General features: G+C 37.5%; 1 protein-coding gene across 1 annotated transcript in view; it reads left to right on the forward strand.

Moving 5' to 3' along the window:
- hibch (3-hydroxyisobutyryl-CoA hydrolase) overlaps positions 1-19744 on the forward strand; it is a 61654-nt gene that overhangs the window by 5860 nt on the left and 36050 nt on the right. Inside the window, exons 4-6 of the mRNA XM_088930441.1 lie at positions 737-821; positions 2089-2169; positions 3994-4046. Coding sequence (XP_088786567.1) covers positions 737-821; positions 2089-2169; positions 3994-4046 — 219 coding nt within the window. The remainder of the gene's footprint in view (positions 1-736; positions 822-2088; positions 2170-3993; positions 4047-19744) is intronic.

The following is a 19744-nucleotide window of genomic DNA, read 5'->3' on the forward strand; positions in this document are numbered from 1 at the left end:
ATTGTCTTCTTATTAAATTCTACAATTTTCACAGCTATGTCACAGTTGTTCTAAACAAAATTAACCTTCTACAAATTATCAGTCGCTTTTAGACCAAAACTATGTCTAAAATAAATTACTGAAGTTATTATTATACAATATAGTATGTCTCCTGTTACAATAACATGTAGGGGTAGCAACTCTTGGGTAAATTCCAAATTTATGTAGATAGTTGTGTTATTTCTGGTGGGTAAATATGTTATGACTAGCACAGATTCAGAAGAAATACTCAATTTGCTCTTTGAATTACTCAGGATGTATTCCCTCTGCTGTCTAATCCACGCAACTGAACTGTTATGTGTTATAGTCAGGTATTGGAAGCAAGACAGCTGCATATTTAGCATATTGCAATATTTTGAGGGGGCTTTGGTAAGGATAATGTCTTCATAAAATGTGCTAGAATGCAGCGTTAAAGGGGAATTCTGTCATAAAATAAAATATGTTCCGTTGTATGTGTTTTATAGCCTTAAAGGCTATTTTTAAGATATTAAAATGATTGAGCTTCTGTATTACAAATATTTTACAAATATGGGAGTATAGAACAAGCTGCATTACCATGTTTTTGAGGTTTCTTTCATGAAACAGCTAGATGAGATCCTTGGATCAATAAGCTGCTGACTATTAAATGGGCTACATGGGCTGAATGGCCTCCTTTTGTTTGTAACTTTTCTTATGTTCTTATGTCCTGTGCATGTAGAAGTGGGAAAAGGACCCAGATACAGGCATTGTAATTATCAAAGGAGTTGGAGGCAAGGCATTTTGTGCTGGTGGTGATATCAGAGGTAAATGTTTCATGATCTTTCTGCTACAAAATATTATTTATTATCTACAGACAGAATAAGCATTTAAGTTTAATGCTATTATTTCCATGCATGTCTGACCAAATGAGGCTTAATACTTCAAATTGCACTGTAAAAGCTTCACACACACTTCAAGGTAATGTGACTTCTTGTCTAAGCTACACAACTTTGTTTTTTCCTTCGTTAGAGGATTATAGGGAATGCTCTACAGTGTAGACGTGTGTATCTTGTGTTTCAGAAGTTCACTTTCATTTACTGTAAATATAACTGGTCTTTTTATTTTTTTATATTTTATATTACTGCATCATACTGCATTATTAACTTAGAGGGATAATGCACACATATTTTTGGTATTAGGGTAAAACCAATAGATACTGTATCTCACCAACTTTCAAAGTGCAGATAAAAAGGTTTTTTAATTTAATAAATGTCAAGGAAAACAGTTATTTTCACAAGAAACCAATTCCATTGGTATAATGATTTAAATCCCAAGCAATCTCAAGGCACTTCACATGTAGGGAATCTGCTTCGTTGAACACTGATAAGCAGCAGTAGAGAAAAGAGGAATCACTTTACTAATTGATTTAAGGGGGGCATTTACAGTATGCAAGCCACATTGAGGAAGCCTAAAATGGGATTTAGCCAGGACATCAAAGGTTAACATCCCCAGTCTTGGGATCTTTAATGACCAAGGAGTCAATACTTTGGTTTAACATTTCATTTAATAATCTGTGACACCCCCACATCAAATAAGGGAAAGTAAGCTGAGCTGAGATTTCTTAAAGTGCTGTATGCTGGAACAAGTGAACCAAAAGACTAAAAAAGCAAACAGTCAAAGCCAGGAGACACTGGGGTTCTCCCTGGCCAAGAGTTGGGAACCCTTGCTTTAGTGTTAAGACTTCACATTCTAGCACTGACAGGATCTAGCCTTGCTTAGATACTGTAATTCATTTTAAACCTGAAATCTTATTAATGTCTCTTTAACTAACAGAGTCTTTTGAACAAAAAATAAAAAAGAAGGCTATCACAAATCATGTGTGTCATGCTTAAGGCTAATTTTATCATTTTACTATTAGGTTTTGTAAGTCAGCCTTGAAAAATGTTGGTGCCTTTCAGTGAAAGAAAGGCTGAAAAACTCTTGAAATTTGCGTACATCTGACTGTAGTCAGGTTTTGTTTTTTCAACAGGAGTCTTTTAATTTTGAAGGTTGCATAAACTGGCTTTCTTATCTCGTTTTCTATCTTCCCAGCTGTCACAGAAGCAGGGAGGTCTGGAGGCACTCTGGCCCAAGACTTCTTCCGTGAAGAATATATTCTAAACAATGCTATTGGTATGTACTTACAGTATGCATAAACACTGTTATGTGTAATTCTCAAAAGAAGTGTGCAGTTAAAGCATGAACAAAGAAAAATGTTTTCTTGTAAAAATTGAATGTTTTGAATTATAATACATTACCGATTAACATTTAAATAATTTTAAGTGTAATAAAATAAAGAGAAGAGGAGTTTATCTTTTCCATCCTGTTTAATTTTTTTTTTAGCTTATCAAAACTCATTCTACTCCATATTCTCAAAATGTCTATTTAAATCCTGAATTCATGAGTGGAGCTTGCCTGTTGGAAAATCAGTGATGTGGAAATATTTTGGAAAGACATTAACATCAATTCAGACAGACACTTAATGGCCTGTGGCAGCAGTGAGTTTGAACAGAGCTTTTGTAACCTTGGCATGCAATATAATGCTATTGATTAACACGTTCTACAGAAATATACATTTTTAAATAAATACTGTATATGCCACTTGCACTGAATTACTTTAAAGTGTATTTTTCAGCATTTACATGTTTCCACTTGGTCAGCTTTTAATATCACATGGCCTTAACTATCATTTCTATGCTGATGATACTCAAATATAAATCCATACCAAACCTGACACTAATGTGGCTGTCTCTATTCTATCTAATTGTATCTCTGACATAAAAATGTAAATGACTCAAAATTTCCTTCATCTTAACTGTGACAAGACTGACGTCATGCTTATTTGCACCCCCATCAACTTTGTAAAGCCAATCCTGTAAACCTGTCTGTGGATGGTACTGAACTTGAGCTTCAGTTTAAATTGAAAAACCTTGGGGTGATATTTGATTCAGGCTTAACATTCGACCCACATATGCAGCATATTGTTAAAACATCTTTCTTTCACCTCAGAAATATCACTAGACTACGCCGATATTATCACTAACTGTGGCTGAAAAGCTGATCAACACATTTGTGTTTTCCCGAATTGACTACTGTAATGCTCTACTCGCTGGAGTATCTACTGTAAATCCACATTAAACAAACTCCAATATGTTAAAAATTTGGCAGCCAGAATCCTGACCAGGTCTAGTGCAAGTGATCACATTACTCCTATCCTGGGGCCCTTGCACTTGATTCCTGTCAAATTCCGTATGTACGTATGTTAAAATCCTCATGCTCACCTATAAGGCTCTGCATGGCTTGGCACCTCAGTACCTGTCTGAACTATTATTGCCCTACTCCCCACCTCGTAACCTTCACTCCTCTTATTCTGGTCGCCTAACTGTCCCCCAAGCCCAACTACACTCTATGGGTGACAGGGCCTTCTCCTGTTATGCCCCCAAGCTCTGGAACTCTCTCCCCAAGGATATCAGAGAGTCACATTCTCTAAACTCCTTCAAATCCTGACTCAAAACCTTCTTCTTTAGAAGAGCCTTTACTTAACTGGTTCCATTCTTTACTCCTCTATTCCTACTGTATTTAGTATCACCATTGTTTATTTTTAGTTGTTGTTGTTGCTGTTGTCATTCTGTAAAGTGCTTTGAAAAGCCACCCTTTAAGGCGCTATATTAAATAGTTTATAATTATGATGTTTTTTTCAGTTATGGTGTTGTAGAAACACCTTTCACAGGGCTTTTCTAAATGTCAGCCTATACAGTACAATATATCTGTGATTTCTGAATCTTGAGTTCAGACAGCTGTTGTTCCGAAAAATAATTTGCTTCTGTAACGATAAACAGTCAGTTTTTAATCAGCAGCCTCTAAAAATATTAAACTTGTGTTTATATTTGTATTCTAGCCTTAAATTTATTAAAAGGTTTAATTATTTGTTAACTACATATTTTTGGTCTCTTGAAGGTACATTGAAGAAACCATATGTGGCCATTATTGATGGGATTACAATGGGAGGTGTAAGTAATCTTTTTAACTTTTGCTCATGTCAAAGCATGTCTACAATATGGATAAAGTTTACTATATCAGTGATGTGAATAGATGATCATAAAAGTCTATATAATGAATAGAATTTGTTTTAATAGGTTCTGCAGATCGTATTTTTGCTTGAAAAAATATTCTTCATTGCATGTGCTGTAAATTAGAATCAGTTTCTCGTGTTCTGTCACGTATCGATTAGTGAGCAGAAATATTTTTAGGGAGGTTAAATGAACCTGTGACAGTTCAATATAGTCTAACCAACGGTTCCTTCTTTATTTCAGTGGATATAATAGAAATGATTGAAATTTGTCATAATCTGTTTGAAACAAACCAGAAAAGTACAGTAATTGCGTGCCATAGGTGAAAGGAAAGATAAATGTCATAGCAAAGCACAGTTAGTGTGTTTGCTTACAAAGGAAAATGTAGATACAGTACAAAATAAAGATTGTTTCTGTACAAAGGCATGTAGGGTATAGTATGCAAGTCTGTTCCTCCTGGGTATTAACATAAGAAGAGCTACTTCCTCGTAGTGACCTCCGGGCAACGTCTCTGACGGCAAAAAGCTCTTCAAATCGAACTTACCATGTCTCATACAAATATATATAACATAAAGTGTAAGCATGACATCGACAGCTCTGGTCTCTGCTGAGGTTTCTGATGCAGTGCACCCAATTTCCACCAGGTGGCAGTCATTAATTTGGGATTAAAAGAAATTCCTAGGATCAAAAGAATTAGAATAAATTCTGGGCCTTGCCCATTTTTTTTTCAGGGCAGTTTCAGTTAATCTCTGTATCAAAGCAGAAAAAAACCCAAACAAACAGAAGGCACATGGAGAAGCTCCATAAAAAACCAAGGCAGAAATTTGGGAAAGCGACAAAGTAGAATAGATCTAAAATGAACAAGCAATTCACTGATTCCTCCTGACCCAGAATAGACTAACGTGATGATGCTGCGTGATTATTAGCAGGAACGAAACCTGTTTTTTTAAGGAATAAGCAAAAAATTATTATTTCACAGCGAATTAGGGTTCTGCTTCGCTTCACGACAATGTGATTCGAGCACAATTGCATGCAAATGAATCAAATACAGTACGAATCAAAGACAAATCAGCATGCATGACATACACTGGTTAAACTGCAGGTCCTTAAAGGCAGACGGACCTTGTGGAGATCCAATACATTCATTTCTTTGTTTTGCTTCAGTTGCTATCAGGAGCTCGGATTAAATTAGGTGCTTGGTTTATGCAGTACAGGAGTTCGATTGAGTGTGGATGAGATCAGTGGTCCTGGGCTGTGTAACAGCAGCCCATTCCTGCAGCCTGCATCAGGAGGGTGTGGCAGTATCTGAATGCCACAGCAGGTGGTGGATAAAATGCTGTTCAGGGGTGCTTTGTGTTCTCGTGTCTGTTTAGAAGTTTTATGTCATGGCTCTTATAGATATTACATCGTCTTGCTTTGCCACGTGTAGCTGAGGTTACAGTGCTGTTCATTTTCCTCTTGGGAACCTTGCAGTTGCAGTTTAAATAAGACATATTCTGGGTACAGGCTGGCAATATCTAAAAGGCAGGGCTTATTTTGTGTGTGGCGTAAAGACTATCACTAATTGAACAACAAACTAGCAAATTCCTAATTCTGCACTTACAGTACATTGAGTTTTCTTACAGCTGGGAGGACATTGAAATTAATTTAAAATAAATAGGAGATATCCATTGCTTTTAATATATTACAGATTCTTAAAGTGTCAGGTTATTAATCAGTGTATCTTACTAGAAAAACACCCTGTCATGTGCACTAATAAAAAAAAATATCGCTAGAATCGAGAGCTCACGGAGAGTCCTGAGTCTTCACAAGGCTCTGGGGATATACTGTAGGACAAAAATCACATTGCTTAACTGTGTCCATTTGTCACTTGTTTATATGCTAGAAAGTGACTTTTTTCTTTCTTCTCTTTGATATACCATAACCTCTTTTACATCTTTCATTTGGGTTTTACAAAATCATTAGATAATTCTATTGATTTACAGCTGTGATGTCACTTTTTTTACCACCAGCATTTGCCCCGGATGAATATTTGTACATAAATGCTATACATTTCATTAACAAATTGCTTGGGCTTGGTTCCACTGTAATGTCACTGAGCTCAATAATACAAACCTCTTCAGATCAAATGCAGAATTCCCATGAATTCCCATTAATGCAAAGCAGCAAGGTTTATTTCTGAGATTACCTTCACGACTTGACCAGTTCATCTGCATCAAATCTCTTTCAATGAATCGTGTAAAATAAGAACAATCTTATCTTCCCTATAAGCATTTTAAATAACAACCTGAGTACTTTACATCTTCACTGGCTCCAAAGATCAGATGCATTTCTGAATGGGTGTTTTTATGTGCTGAGTAATAGTTGCCAATTTCTATGTCAGACCACTGACGTGTGTGTTCTTTCCTGAATTTCACATATGTACTCACAGCCAGATGAATGTGCAATGTTGATGTAACGATCTAATATGACTCAATTACATTCTACACCTGTTGTATTGCACCTACTGAGGATACCTTTACAAAGCATCTCTACAATTGCTGAATGTACGAACAGTAATCATATGTCACAGACTCCTAATTCACCTGCTTGTAAGACATACAGTAACAACATAACATAAGAAAACCAATCCTATAATTATTTTGTTTGTAAAAGTAATGAATGACATCCTATTGTGGGCAACAGTGAGCATTTTATCCCTAGAAGATCACTTGGTTCATTAATGAAATACAATCAATTGATTTTGTATTGATACAAACATTACACTACATTTCATAGAAACAACATGGCTCGTTTTTACAAAGTTACAGTGGAGGTCACTGGGCAATGCACAGGGCAGGGATGCAGTTTTCAAACATGTTTCTGGTTACATCAATATGGTTACGGTACTTTTTAAAAATACATTTTAAATTTGATTGATTCAAAATGACATTACAAATTGTTTTGTTGCCCTTTAATGTAACAGAGAGATGGAGATGTTAGAAGAAGCTGAGCTGTCTACACCTTTATTAGATGGCTTCATGCTCTTGAAATTAGAATTTCCAATTTAAGGTATTGATAGTAGGTACTACTGTATGTTCAATATATTTTTTAAGGTTTTTTTTTAACTTGGAAAGATAGGTGTAATCATCTACAATGGCTGTAATTGCCTTCAGTTTTCCATTTTCCAACCGCTTTATCCAAAAAGAAGTGGTGGAGGAGCTGGAGCCTATCATAACCATCAACGGGCACAAGACAGGATACACCCAGGACAGGATACCAGTCATCGCAGGACAGACACAGGCACACACACACTCACACCAGGGCTAGTATTCCTGCCTACAGTATATCTTTGGACTCTGGGAAGAAACCGTAGCACCTGAAGGATATCGCAAACATGGGGAGAACATACAAACTCCATGCAGATAGCACCCCAAGTCCAATATTGAACCCAGGACTTCAGCACTGGGAGGTAGTATTCACCAGGTTCAATAGGTACTGTAACTCATCACATGAAGATCAATGTTAAGTTTTAACAGGAAAACAGACATACTGAAACAGCTGTCTTTTGACTAATTACTGTATTATTTGTTAAGCAGTGCTTCCCAAGTAGCTGGTTTCACTATCATGAGAGGCTATACAGTACCTATGAGTGGCAGGTCAGGGGAAAATATTAGTCCTCTCTTTGTGCTCCACTTTATTTCTCTTAAGTGTGAAATAACAGAAGGTGGTGTGTGACAACACATATGCATAGCAAGAAATGTGTGTTGGTGGGTTTGCAAGTGAAAGGTAATGTACACGCAAAAGTAAAAGAGGAAAACTGGGACATTCAGGTCCATCTATAAACCTGTCAGCAGTCATTAATGGCTCATAGCTGTCAGTATTTGATGCTGACACCCCTGCAATTGTCATATAATAGCTTGGCATTGTTCTTCCCTAATTGGATTTTGTGCATTGACGTAGACAAGAAAGAACCTCAGGAAAATGACAAGACTTGGAGTTTTCAGCTGATTCCTGGTTGTGTGTCTCGTTCTGGAGGTACTGGAGTGCAGTAAATCACTGCAGTCTCTGGAGGGGAACAGCTTTTAATTTGGTACGTAGTGGTGTTGGGTCCTGTACCTTTCATGCCAGCTGTTGGAAATTTTGGGTAACCCACTGACAAGATTTGAAGGAGAATGGAAAAACGACCCTCTGAATTTTGAGGGTACAAGTTTTGTACGAATAAAAGTGACTGTTGTAAATGACACTGAATTGTTTTGGCAGTTTAAACTCCCTTAATTAGGTCAAGGAGAGCTGAGAAACCCTTCAAACACAAGTCTGTCAATTCAGTAGTGGATGAGTTGATGCCTGAAGGCTGCCTTGTGCTTTGCTCTGTGGGATAGGAACAGGATGTTGGTGGAAGCGCACACGTCAGTTACACAGCTGAAGAAGAAAGAGGGTGATTAGAAACATCTGCTTGACAGGATGTTAGTTAATAACTGAAACAACAGAAGGAATGATGGCATAATCTGACCAGAAGAGCCCACGTATTAATTGTCATGGACATGTATAGTAGATTCAGGTGGGTAGTGTATAGTAGAGGTGCATGTATAGTAGATGTCATTTTAGAAGTCGAAACAAGCTAGCGGCTACCCTTTTCGTGCTGTTGTAAAATTCAGTGTTTTACCTCCTGCTCCCTGAATGAATAACTGTGGGAGGATTATGACTCTTGAGTATTTATTTTATTAATTCTGGAGTCTTTTTATATCTCGCGTAAATAAATCAACTGGGAGAGCTGACGTAAATAATCTGTGCACAAATTCCCCCGATACTTAGGAAATTGTTCCATCAATACTTTTTTATCAAAATTGTCATGTATTTATAGAAGGACAAAAATGCTAGGTTATTCTTAGTGAAGTAATCATGAAGGACAAGCATCTGTTGATATATTTCCTACTGTTCCCAAATAGGGTCTCACATAAATAGACACAGTGATCTCATTTAAAAAAAAAGTTTTTTTTTTAAAAAAAGTCTGAAAATTAGGCATTTCTCAGGTGGGTTAATCAGTAAAAAGCTCCCTCAGAATACAGATTGAGGCCTATGCCGAGACGGCACCTTCTTGAGTCTGGGCTGCCATAACAGTTTGTATAGTGGTGCACAAGTGCCTGAACAATCCTAGGGTGGCATCAGCTTGGGTTGGCAACGATACCTACAGTATGTACCAGTGAGCTTTCAATGTTGTCCAGAACAGTGGGCATGACTGTTGTAGTTGATGCCAGCCCTATTGTGGAACTATGGAGCCAACAGTCTGAATAAGAACTGACATGGCGCTGTTAGGAAGAAACGGTGACAAATCGTAAAAAAAGTGCCTTGCTTGGAAAGATTGCCCCCCAAATTTTGTTTTGGTTTGAATAAAATGCATCTTAATTCCTTAGTGCCTGTGAAGTATAGAACCCTTTGCATTTAGAAATATCAGAACTGTTCTAAAACATGTTAGTGAGACTATGCACAATAAATGAATCAAAACAGATCTTCAAAGTAGGGGTGCAGGAATCCCTGGGTTACTAAGTTGATTCAGTGTTCTTGTCTGAAGTTTCACCAGCACTCCAGGACTGCTGAAAAGGAACCCTGTGATAGGGAATTGCAAAGACAGAATCTGTGTTTTTGAAGAAAACTCTTTGATCTTTGCTCTTCAGGTAAGAGAAGGTACAAAAGGCAGATTTGGTGTCGAGGGCTGTAGGAAATCAACATTTATTATTGAATCGTGTAAGCATATGTTGATTTTCTAAAGCCCTCCACCTCGTGTTTCAAATGGCACCACAGGTATTTTTAATGAAAAGTTTATGATAAGGAGTGTCTATGAAATATGTGTATAGCTTATATACAGTATACATATACAGTATATGCTATGGGCTTACTGTCTGTGCACTAAATAGAAATAATAGTTAACCGTGCCCTCCTGCTGAGCCCCAATAAGGGTGAAGCAGCTGTCTCTGGCTGCTACCTTTGACTTTATTTATGGAAGGCAGAGATTGTTCAGGTTCTGCTTTTCAGTGTTGCATAAACGACTGTAGTAGTTTTTGTACTGTAGAAATGTGGCAGTCTTGGCATTAGAGCAGTTCAGTTGTTACAACATTGCAATAAATTATATTCACATTCCCATAGCTTGCTCTAAAAATACCCTATAACCCTAAAAGGTGTTCCTTGTAAGACATGTATTTATATAATTTTTTTTTATTTTGTAGTAAACACACTTTAGGGAATAAAGCAACCGTGAGTTGCCGTTTGCATGTAAACCTACAGTAACTCATGCTTAGTGGGAAAAGGAAATTCAGAAGATTCCGTCAGTATATTGAGTAGGTGGACTGGAAAATCTGAAGGGAAAATGAATATGTCTCTTTGCTTGAGAATGGCATTTTATTTTTAACATTATGTGAGTATTTTTTAAACGTTAGATATTCTCTGGATAAAGAAAATTAACCTATAAAGTATATTTCTTTAAAGATGTGAGACCTTCCCAAACTCCTTTGGAATGGGACAAAACAGCTGTTTTAACAGTAAGATTGCCATCATTAGCATTAGCTTCCATCAGGCTGATTAGCCCATTAGTACAGCTGCTTCAACCCCTATCTGCTTGTGCTTGAGATGATTTGTCCATTATAGTCATTTGGAAAATTGCTTGCAGCAATTATGTGAATTCTTATGTAGGGGAAGAAGACAGAATTGTGTTTTTTCTTTATTTCTTTGGCAAATTGGTTGGCTTTCAGGCATCCTGAATTACTCCTTGATCTTTGCCAGTGAGGGGCTGTGCTTCTAGAAGGCTGACGCATTTTGAAAGCATGATGAAGCAAATTTTATCCAGTGTTCTTCCATTATAAGTTATCTGAATTTTTTGGAGAAAAAAAAGTAAACAAAATTCAGAAATTCACATTGTGTGGTATGGCCACATGACAGCTGTTCCTTTTTTCCAATCACAGAATTCATAACCATGTAAATTAAATATCTTTAATGACCTGAAAATCCCACATTCATTTTTTAATTATTGTTAGCTTAGCAGAAGTCCTTATTTACCCATCTGTGTTAATTGGGGATAGATTTGTACACAGCCCAACCTGTGTAAAGTTAGCCATTTACACAACAAGGCATTTTTCCTGAGCAAAGTAATTTGTGACAGACTGTACCTTGCTCAGTGGTACAAGAGCAGCCAACTCATCCTGGATTTGAATCCTACCCGGAGCTCTAACATATTAGTCTACACTATTATTCACCCCTTCCCATTGTCCCATTGTACTACCTTTGGTAGTACCCCTCTCCAATTATCCCCTTGTGGACTCCTTGTGGATAAAAGTTAGATGGCCACTGCATCAGCAGTAGCACTCCAAACCTCCTCCATCCCCCAGCAACACCGTGGATCTGAGCAATGTAAAGCTCTGTGTAAGCCTGAATCCAGTAGATCTCAGCAATGTAAAGCTCTGTGTAAGCCAGAATCCTGTAGATCTGAGCAATGTAAAGCTCTGTGTAAGCCAGAATCCAGTAGATCTCAGCAATATAAAGCTCTGTGTAAGCCTGAATCCAGTAGATCTGAGCAATGTAAAGCTCTGTGTAAGCCAGAATCCAGTGAAACCAAGAGAGGGAATGCAGAGGTTCCCAACGTGGTGCCAGCATCTTTTAAGATGCCGTGAGACCAGGCAACTGCATCCATTTTTGGCGCTGTGAAAAGCCCAGATTGGAGTCACCATCTTGCTGGATAGTCTTCTCACTTGATACTTTTGCTAGAGTATCAAGTGGGAACAGGCACTATCCCTAATTAGAATACCGGACAAAGGAGGTGACATCTGTTTCAAGAACTCAGCCAACCTCTGACACTCCCTAAAATCTCTTAAATACATGCCCACAGCAACTGCTCTGTATGCAAGAGGACAATGAGCTGGCTTCATTTGATCAAATATAAGAGTTGGAATACATTTCTGTATAGAAAGTTTAAGTGGATCATTTGATAGTCAAGATTTTTGGAGGCAGAATTTCTATGATCTGAAATATTGGTCCAGGAAATAAGTTTTTCTGACACCTTCAAGTCCCTTTTCCGTGTTGGAAGTGCTCATAAGAGTTGATGTGAAGCCTGCAATAAAAAGACATAAACAGAGGAAGCTAGTACCTCTCTTTTGTCCCTGAGGTCAGACAGATTATACATTGGGTGTGTGGACAGCCCTGACCCCTAGGGTTGTCATAAGTACTCATTACAGAACAGACAGGTAGGAAGAGGTAGGAGGCTTGTATTGTATTTGCAAGCCCTGGAAAAGAGGACTGGAACATGACTCACTAAAATACCTATAAGAATGTGATTTCCTTTGTCACTTCAGTGTGGACAAGAGAAAGATGAATTTCCTGTAAGACTTTTGCAATCGTGTTTTTGATGAACGCTGAGTTAAGTTTGTAATTAAGTAGCGGTCACCCAGAATACATCAGAATTTTAATTCCACATGGCAAGACCAGACTTCCTTCAAGTGGATGTGAAAATACGGGGGTCACGGTGCTAAATTATGTAGACGAGGGGTTGCTAACCTATCACACATGTGACTTTATTGGCTACCCAATGAAAGCTTAGAGGACCCTTCACACCCTTTGTTTAATGAATCCCAATTACACACCTCAGAGCACAGATAGAGGTTTCCCAATCTACAGTAAAAACAAACAAGTTTAAGTTCTCATTTATACATCCAGCTATAACCCTGCTCAACAGATGATTCTCTTGTGTAAGTATCCGTGTATTGTTTATTTTGATGTTTTTTATATTTTCTGCTGCTGTCCCACTCTCTCTACCACCCCAGTAATGAAATAATGAAAAACAGGCTGTAGAACTAATGTTTCTAGCCAACATTACCACCCATATGAATGAATTCAGTCTCCATTGGCAGGGTTCAGATCAATCTATTATGGTTCTTTTCCAAACATGGCAGGCATTCCTTGCAAAACTTGCCATTTTTTCTTGGGACATCGACACTACAACTATCCGCTATTTCCAGCCTCTTAATAACTTTCAAAACATTGCACAGTCCGTCTTGCCGAGTTTGGAGTGAACATGCAAGAACTGGCTTCAGTATTTTACTTTCAGATTTTAGGATTTCCAGTATTTTGGCCTGCTGTTTTCTTTTCTGTTTAAACCAGACAGCTTTGATACTAGTGACACGATTTTTTCAGGGTTTCAGTGGATGGGCATTGAGGATTTTGAAATGCAGTTAATTGAATGACAGAGCTCAAAGTTCTGGGATTTGCAAAACACACTTGAGGCCAAGGACAGCGATCACGGCATCTCTGTCATGACCTGTTGGAAGCCCCTGCCAGTGAAATATAACTTTTTTAAGAAAGTGGTATTTTCACTGCTCTCAGCATTACGATCAACATACCTTTGTGAACAGGTATTTTCACACATGAAGTCAGTTCTTTGTCCATCCTTAGCTGGTTAACTAGGACTATTCAGAAGCTTGCATGCTGCTTAAAGTGTCAAAAGATTGGATAACTCAGCAAAGTATAGCAAAGGCAAGCATCACACAAAATAATAACACCTTTTAATTTATTATTTTTCAATATTGTATTTTAATATTATTTTAATGAATCACTGTGGGGCTATTATTGACTTTCAGTCAGTGGCGTGCAAACCTGTAAAAACAATGTGTGAACTCTTCTGAAAGGTTACTGGCCTCTGATATAGACAATGAATATACTGTACTGTAAGTGTTAGAACATATTCAGTTATAAACACATTAAAATATTTCAAATATCTAAGCTTTATATATTACATATTCCAATGAATTGATAAAAGGTTAGATTGTTGCATTGCAGTTTGTTCATATCAGAATTCCATCTAAGTTATTTAAGTGGTGGTCAATGTTTTTGCATTTGTCAAGCATTTGACATTTATGTCGGTCATATTCTTGAAAATTACTGCAAGAGGAAGTCTAGATGAGCCCCCAGCACATCTGTTTTTATTGTAAAATTTATTGTAAGGACTTGTATTTGCCAGACTTTATGATGCATGTTGATTGCATGAGGATAGCAGTGTATACAGTATTTATCAAGTGGACCCTTAATCAGAATATTTTGCTTATTTAGTTAATTAGAAATAATGTTTACAAGGACTATTCAGCTTCTTAAAGTCAATTATGAAATAGATACATTCTTTTATATCATAGATTCAATTCTAAATAAAAGTAAAACTCTATTAAAATGACAGGCCCAAGGTTAACATGAATAATGATGAGAGGAAATAAAATACTAGTGAACAAGCTGTCACTGAATACAGATATAGAGGTTGGAGCTGTGTTTTTAGACTTAGAAAAGTCCTTTGATACTGTTCTTCAGGGATGGGCAATTACAGTCTTTGAATTCCAGTCCTCCACGTTTTGAAGGCATTTTTAAGAACATGAGAAAGGTTACAAATGAGAGGAAGCCTTTCTGGTTTGTTTGGAAGTTAGTAGCTAGTTGAGTCAGGGATCTCATCCAGCTGCTTCTTGAAAGAAGTGAGGGTGTCAGCTTTAACATCAAGGGTGGGTACCTTGATCCACACTCCCACAACCCTCTGAGTAAAGATGTTCCCACTGTTCTTGGTTTTAAATGCACATTTTCATAACTTTAACTTGTATCCTCTGGTTCATGTTTCATAATTTGTTGTGGCATTCCCTGTTGGTCTGAAGAAGTCCATTGGGTTGCCTTTGTCATTTCCTTTTTGGATTTTGAATACTTTTGTCAGATTCTCTCATTCTGTTCTGTTTCAAGACAATTAAAAAGGTTCGGTTCCTCCAGCCTGTCATTGTAGGACATTCCCATAAGATTCAAAAAGTATCTAGATTCCAGAACCGAAACATCTTTTCAAAAGCATGTTGACCAAAGTTGTACACAATATTCTAAATGAGGCCTTACGAGTGTTTTATATTATTTAAAGATAACATTTGTACGCTTTGGACTACATACGAAAATTTGTTTTTTAAAATTACTTCCCACACTGTCTCGAAGATGTAAATGATGTGTCAGCATAACCACCTGAGTCTTTTAAGTATGCAGTCTCTCCTTGCTTAGTGTTTCCCAATTTGTATTTATAGTTTGTTTTGCTACCTCCATTAAATACTCTGTATTTAAATTGAATAAAATTGAATGTCAACGGCGAGGTGTTAGGACTGAATTTTATCTCTTGAATTTCATCAGAATCTTTTCGAATAAAGGTCAAGTAACCTAAAAGTACGAGGTGGAATGAAAACCGGAGACCATTCCCTATTCTATATAACACGACATTCGTCTTCCAAAATTATCTGTTTAAGTTGTCAAAGGAAACCCTGGAATGTATTGTGTCTTATTTAACAAAACAATGGTGTGGGGTTCTACAAAATTAAAAGTTTTTCTTTGCTAAGGTTGCAGGAAGGGAGTTTTCAGGTTGCAATCCTAAGGTCTGTGTTAGTCAGGAGTTCCCAAGCCTGGTCCTGGAGAGAACCAAATCAATTAGCCTTAGATGTCACCCATTTCTAAAGATTTGGAACACCTGTGCATTATTGATAAACAGATGCTGTATAAATACTAAGAGGCATCAAAAACTCAACAATTGCTATTGGTTCCAATACTCATTTGTTGTTATTTCTGGTTGGAGATTTATTGTTCCCAGATAATATCTAAATTGCTTAGTATCATAACCCATGTGATAGATTGCAAACAAATTGTTCAAACTGTGATATATTAATGGCCTTTACTTGTTCAGATGGCTCTGTTCTGTACACATTAGCTAAGATTTGTGCTGAGATGGAACACTTGTATCACTGAGAAAAAGTAGTTGGTGAAGCTATTCTTGTGTGGCATTAAATGTTAAAATACAGCTGCAGTTTAGTTCTCTGTCAGAAATCCTTCTGTTTTTGAAAACTGTCAAGTGAAGATCAAAAGTGAAATAAACCTAGTTAAATATGTATGTGTCACTTCATGTGATTCTCAGTTAAATTATAAAAATATGCTTCTAAAACAGTGAAAGTAAGTCTGTATTATCCTGTGATCAAGAAGCCCGATTGAGGAGCATGTTCTTCAGCAGTGCTTCTACCTATAATAGTTTGCTTTGTAAGTTGAAACCTATATTCCTGGCAGTCAACATAGAGATGGTTCAAGTCTGGGTTGTATCTTTAATAATAACTGTTTATGAATTGCATTTATAAAACGCATTCATCCCAAATTATGCCAAAGAACTTTACATAGATAAGGGGACTCACATCAGCTATGAAGTGCTGTATCCACTTGGGTGACCCATAGCACCTGTTATGCACCAGTAATCCAACTAAACAGTAGATTAGGTAGAGAAGTGAGAAAGTGCTTCATCAATTGAATTAAGGGAGAACATAGATCAGACTGTGCAAAATAGAGTACAATCTAGCATTGGAACATTGAACAAGTGCAACCCCATGGAATATATTTGTGTCTTGGTTTAGTTAGGAAATTGGGGTTTATACTGATTCTTTGTGCATACAAACAATATTTTAATGACCAAGCATAAGAACCTTTGTTTAATGTCTCATCTGAAGGATGGAGCAGTGTCCCTATTCAGCTTTCTGGGACATTTGATTTGGGAATTCTAGACCAGAGGGAAAAGTGCAACGAATGGTGCACCAGCAACAACCTGATATTCCTCTGCTATCTCCTATCTCTGTGCTGACCGTGTTCAGTCTTTCTTGGATTCTGAGATCATACTAGAACATGATACCACTGCTGCCAGTTAAGAGACTCTTGCCAAGCTCCCCTGGCAGTCATGCATCATTTTCTAAGTGCTGGTGAGGCTGTGTGAACTTGAACTGGGTGCCCTGAGCTTGTCGGGTAAACATGAACTTGTAGTGTTGTCAGTAAAAGAGATACTGTAAGTGTTCAGTTGTCACCATGGAGATGGCATTGTGGGTAAGAAGTGGGCAACTCCAACAGTACATTTTTGGAAGGAACATATGCAAGGTGGATAGCAATTGGTGATCATGAATTTGAGGGTTTAAAATGATAAATGACTAGTTTTACAGTTTAATTAGCTGCAAAGATTGAAAAGTCTAAAATACCCTTAATATGGGCTCCCACGAAACACCAGTAAATGATACCTATGCAACTGTATTTTTCAGCCCTCAGTCAAAGAGGAAAGATGAGTTCCTTTGAAGATCTCGTTCAATATGACAGTATTGAAGTGGAGCAAAGTGCACTGCAGATGTCTACCTGTGTACTGTAAATGCCATATGCTGTGCTGCTCCAGCTCTTCTAGTAATGAGGATCCTGTCTAAAGAGGTAGCCTTTACCTCTGGGAATTGAAATCTGCTCAGCTGACCGATCTTTACATTATTGTCATGCTACCAACGAAGTTGTTGCAGTGCATATAACTGAGAGACCTTGTAGCAATGCTTGCTGCAATATTGAAAGCATGGTGCTTTGTCTGCTGTTTGTAACAGAAGGAAACATATTTAATATTGAATGACAAGGGATGAAAATAATCAAAGGCAGGAAAAATGCAGGCTTCTTTAGGAATCTGCAATAAACAGACCAAACAGAGGAAGATGACACACTGTTGTCAAACCAGGTACAGGTAGTTAAACATCAAGGTTTAGACCTGATTGTTGTTGGGTTTTTTTTGAGAATTTATTTTCTAAATTTAAATTCAGGTTGTGCCAGATATAAACTGTACTGTTGAGTCCTGGCAGGTGGGGCAGATTCATCTTGAGTCTCTGGCCAGAGTCCTTAGGTTGCTAAGCATCAGTCAGGCACCAGTGGGACTGCTCAGTTTATAGTCTGAGATGAGTCTTCCCTCTGACTAATGTGTACGTTCCGTGGTATCAGATTCATGACCTGAAGTCAGCCCATGAAAGAAGAGGATCTTTCAATCAATCAATCAATCAAGGTTTATTTATCAATCCACAACAATACAGCATACAGTGGTGGTTGTCGGCTCTCAAATGCATTTTCCACAAGCTCGCCAAGGAGAGAGAGGACAGAATTTGATAGAAGGTTACAAGAAGAATACACAATAAATTATACAGTAACAATTTACAAGATTACGCAACATCTTGATACATCTTGGAGGATGTTGTGCTCAGATGTCCAGATAATTGTTTATATCTAGTTAGCAATTTAAAATTGGGTTGTAAAACTGCAAATAATGATTTTCATTATGTGTATTATTGTAACGAGCTGTACAGGTTAAAAAAGTAAAGTCAGTAGAGACTGTACAGACAGGGACCAAATAATTAACCCCCTTTATTTTAGTTTGTATGACTTTGTTTAATGTAATATTTCATTCAAAATTTGTTGGCTTTTTTTAAAGGTAGTGGTTTAGAATTTTTTACTTAAATGAAATTATGTTTTCATTTAAATGTTATATCACTCAATCTGTGAAGATTCAGTTCAAAATCAACATTTTTATAAGGCTCTATTTTGCAAATGTACCACAAATACGTGTAGGTGTAATTATGATTGAAAGACAAGCAGTGATTCACGCTTTAGAGACGTGGTCCAGAGAAGTACTGTACCAACTCTCACAAGACTCTTGGAGGCTGAAAATCTTCAGGCACATTTTAATTTTCTCCTAACAACCCCCTCTCTGTCTTCCAGGTAACATTGCAAGTCTTTGAATTTGTTTGTCAGACAATTTTCTAAGAATAGAATGGAATATATGTGTGTCTGGGTTTTGTTAGACCACAACATATGAAATGACAAATTTCATTAGATCTCCACAGCCTAGCCAGCTACAGGGCCAGGTTTATTAAATTGCTTGGCGACAGTGCTGTTTAAACCTTATGATTCTTCTAGTGAGATCTGTGGAAATACAGTATGCTTTTCCCACCTGTTGGGTACACAAGGGACGTTGATTTTTTAATATAAATACTGTAGGTTACTGAATATACAGTACATCTGAGCAGTAAGTCAGTGTTTTACTCTACAAGAGAAATGGAAAGATAAAATAATGTGTAAATATGTTCATGTTAAATTATAATTCTTAACCTATTAATAATAATCAATAACAATTGCTTACACTTATATAGCGCTTTTCTGGACACTCCACTCAAAGTGCTTTCCAGGTAATGGGGACTCCCCTCCACCACCACCAATGTGCAGCACCACCTGGATGATGCGACAGCAGCCACAGTGCGCAAGTACTCTCACCACACATCAGCTATCAGTGGGGAGGAGAACAGAGTGATGAAGCCAGTTCAGAGATGGGGATTATTAGGAGGCCATGATTGGTAAGGGCCAATGGGAAATTTGACCCAATTTACACCCCTACTCTTTTCAAGAAACGCCCTAGGATTTTTAATGGCCACAGAGAGTCAGGACCTTGGTTTTACATCTCATCCGAAAGATGGCGCCTATTTTACAGTATAGTGTCCCTGTCACTATACTGGGGCATTAGGACCCACATGGACCGCAGGGTGAGCGCCCCCTGCTTGCCCCACTAACACCACTTCTGGCAGCAACTTTAGGTTTTCCCAGGAGGTCTCCCATCCAGATACTGACCAGGCTCAAACCTGCTTCACATCAGTGAGTTGCCACTTGTGAGCTGCAGGGTGATATGGCTGCTGGCTTTGTAAAAAGAAGATGACAAAATACATTTTTTATTTTGTCCTGTTTTTATTGTATTTAAAGTACAGTTTTGCACACTGGTATTTATTTGCTTAAGCTGTTGTAAAAGA

Source organism: Atractosteus spatula, chromosome 13 (genome assembly GCF_055471065.1).
Source record: "Atractosteus spatula isolate fAtrSpa1 chromosome 13, fAtrSpa1.hap1, whole genome shotgun sequence".
NCBI lineage: Eukaryota > Metazoa > Chordata > Actinopteri > Semionotiformes > Lepisosteidae > Atractosteus > Atractosteus spatula.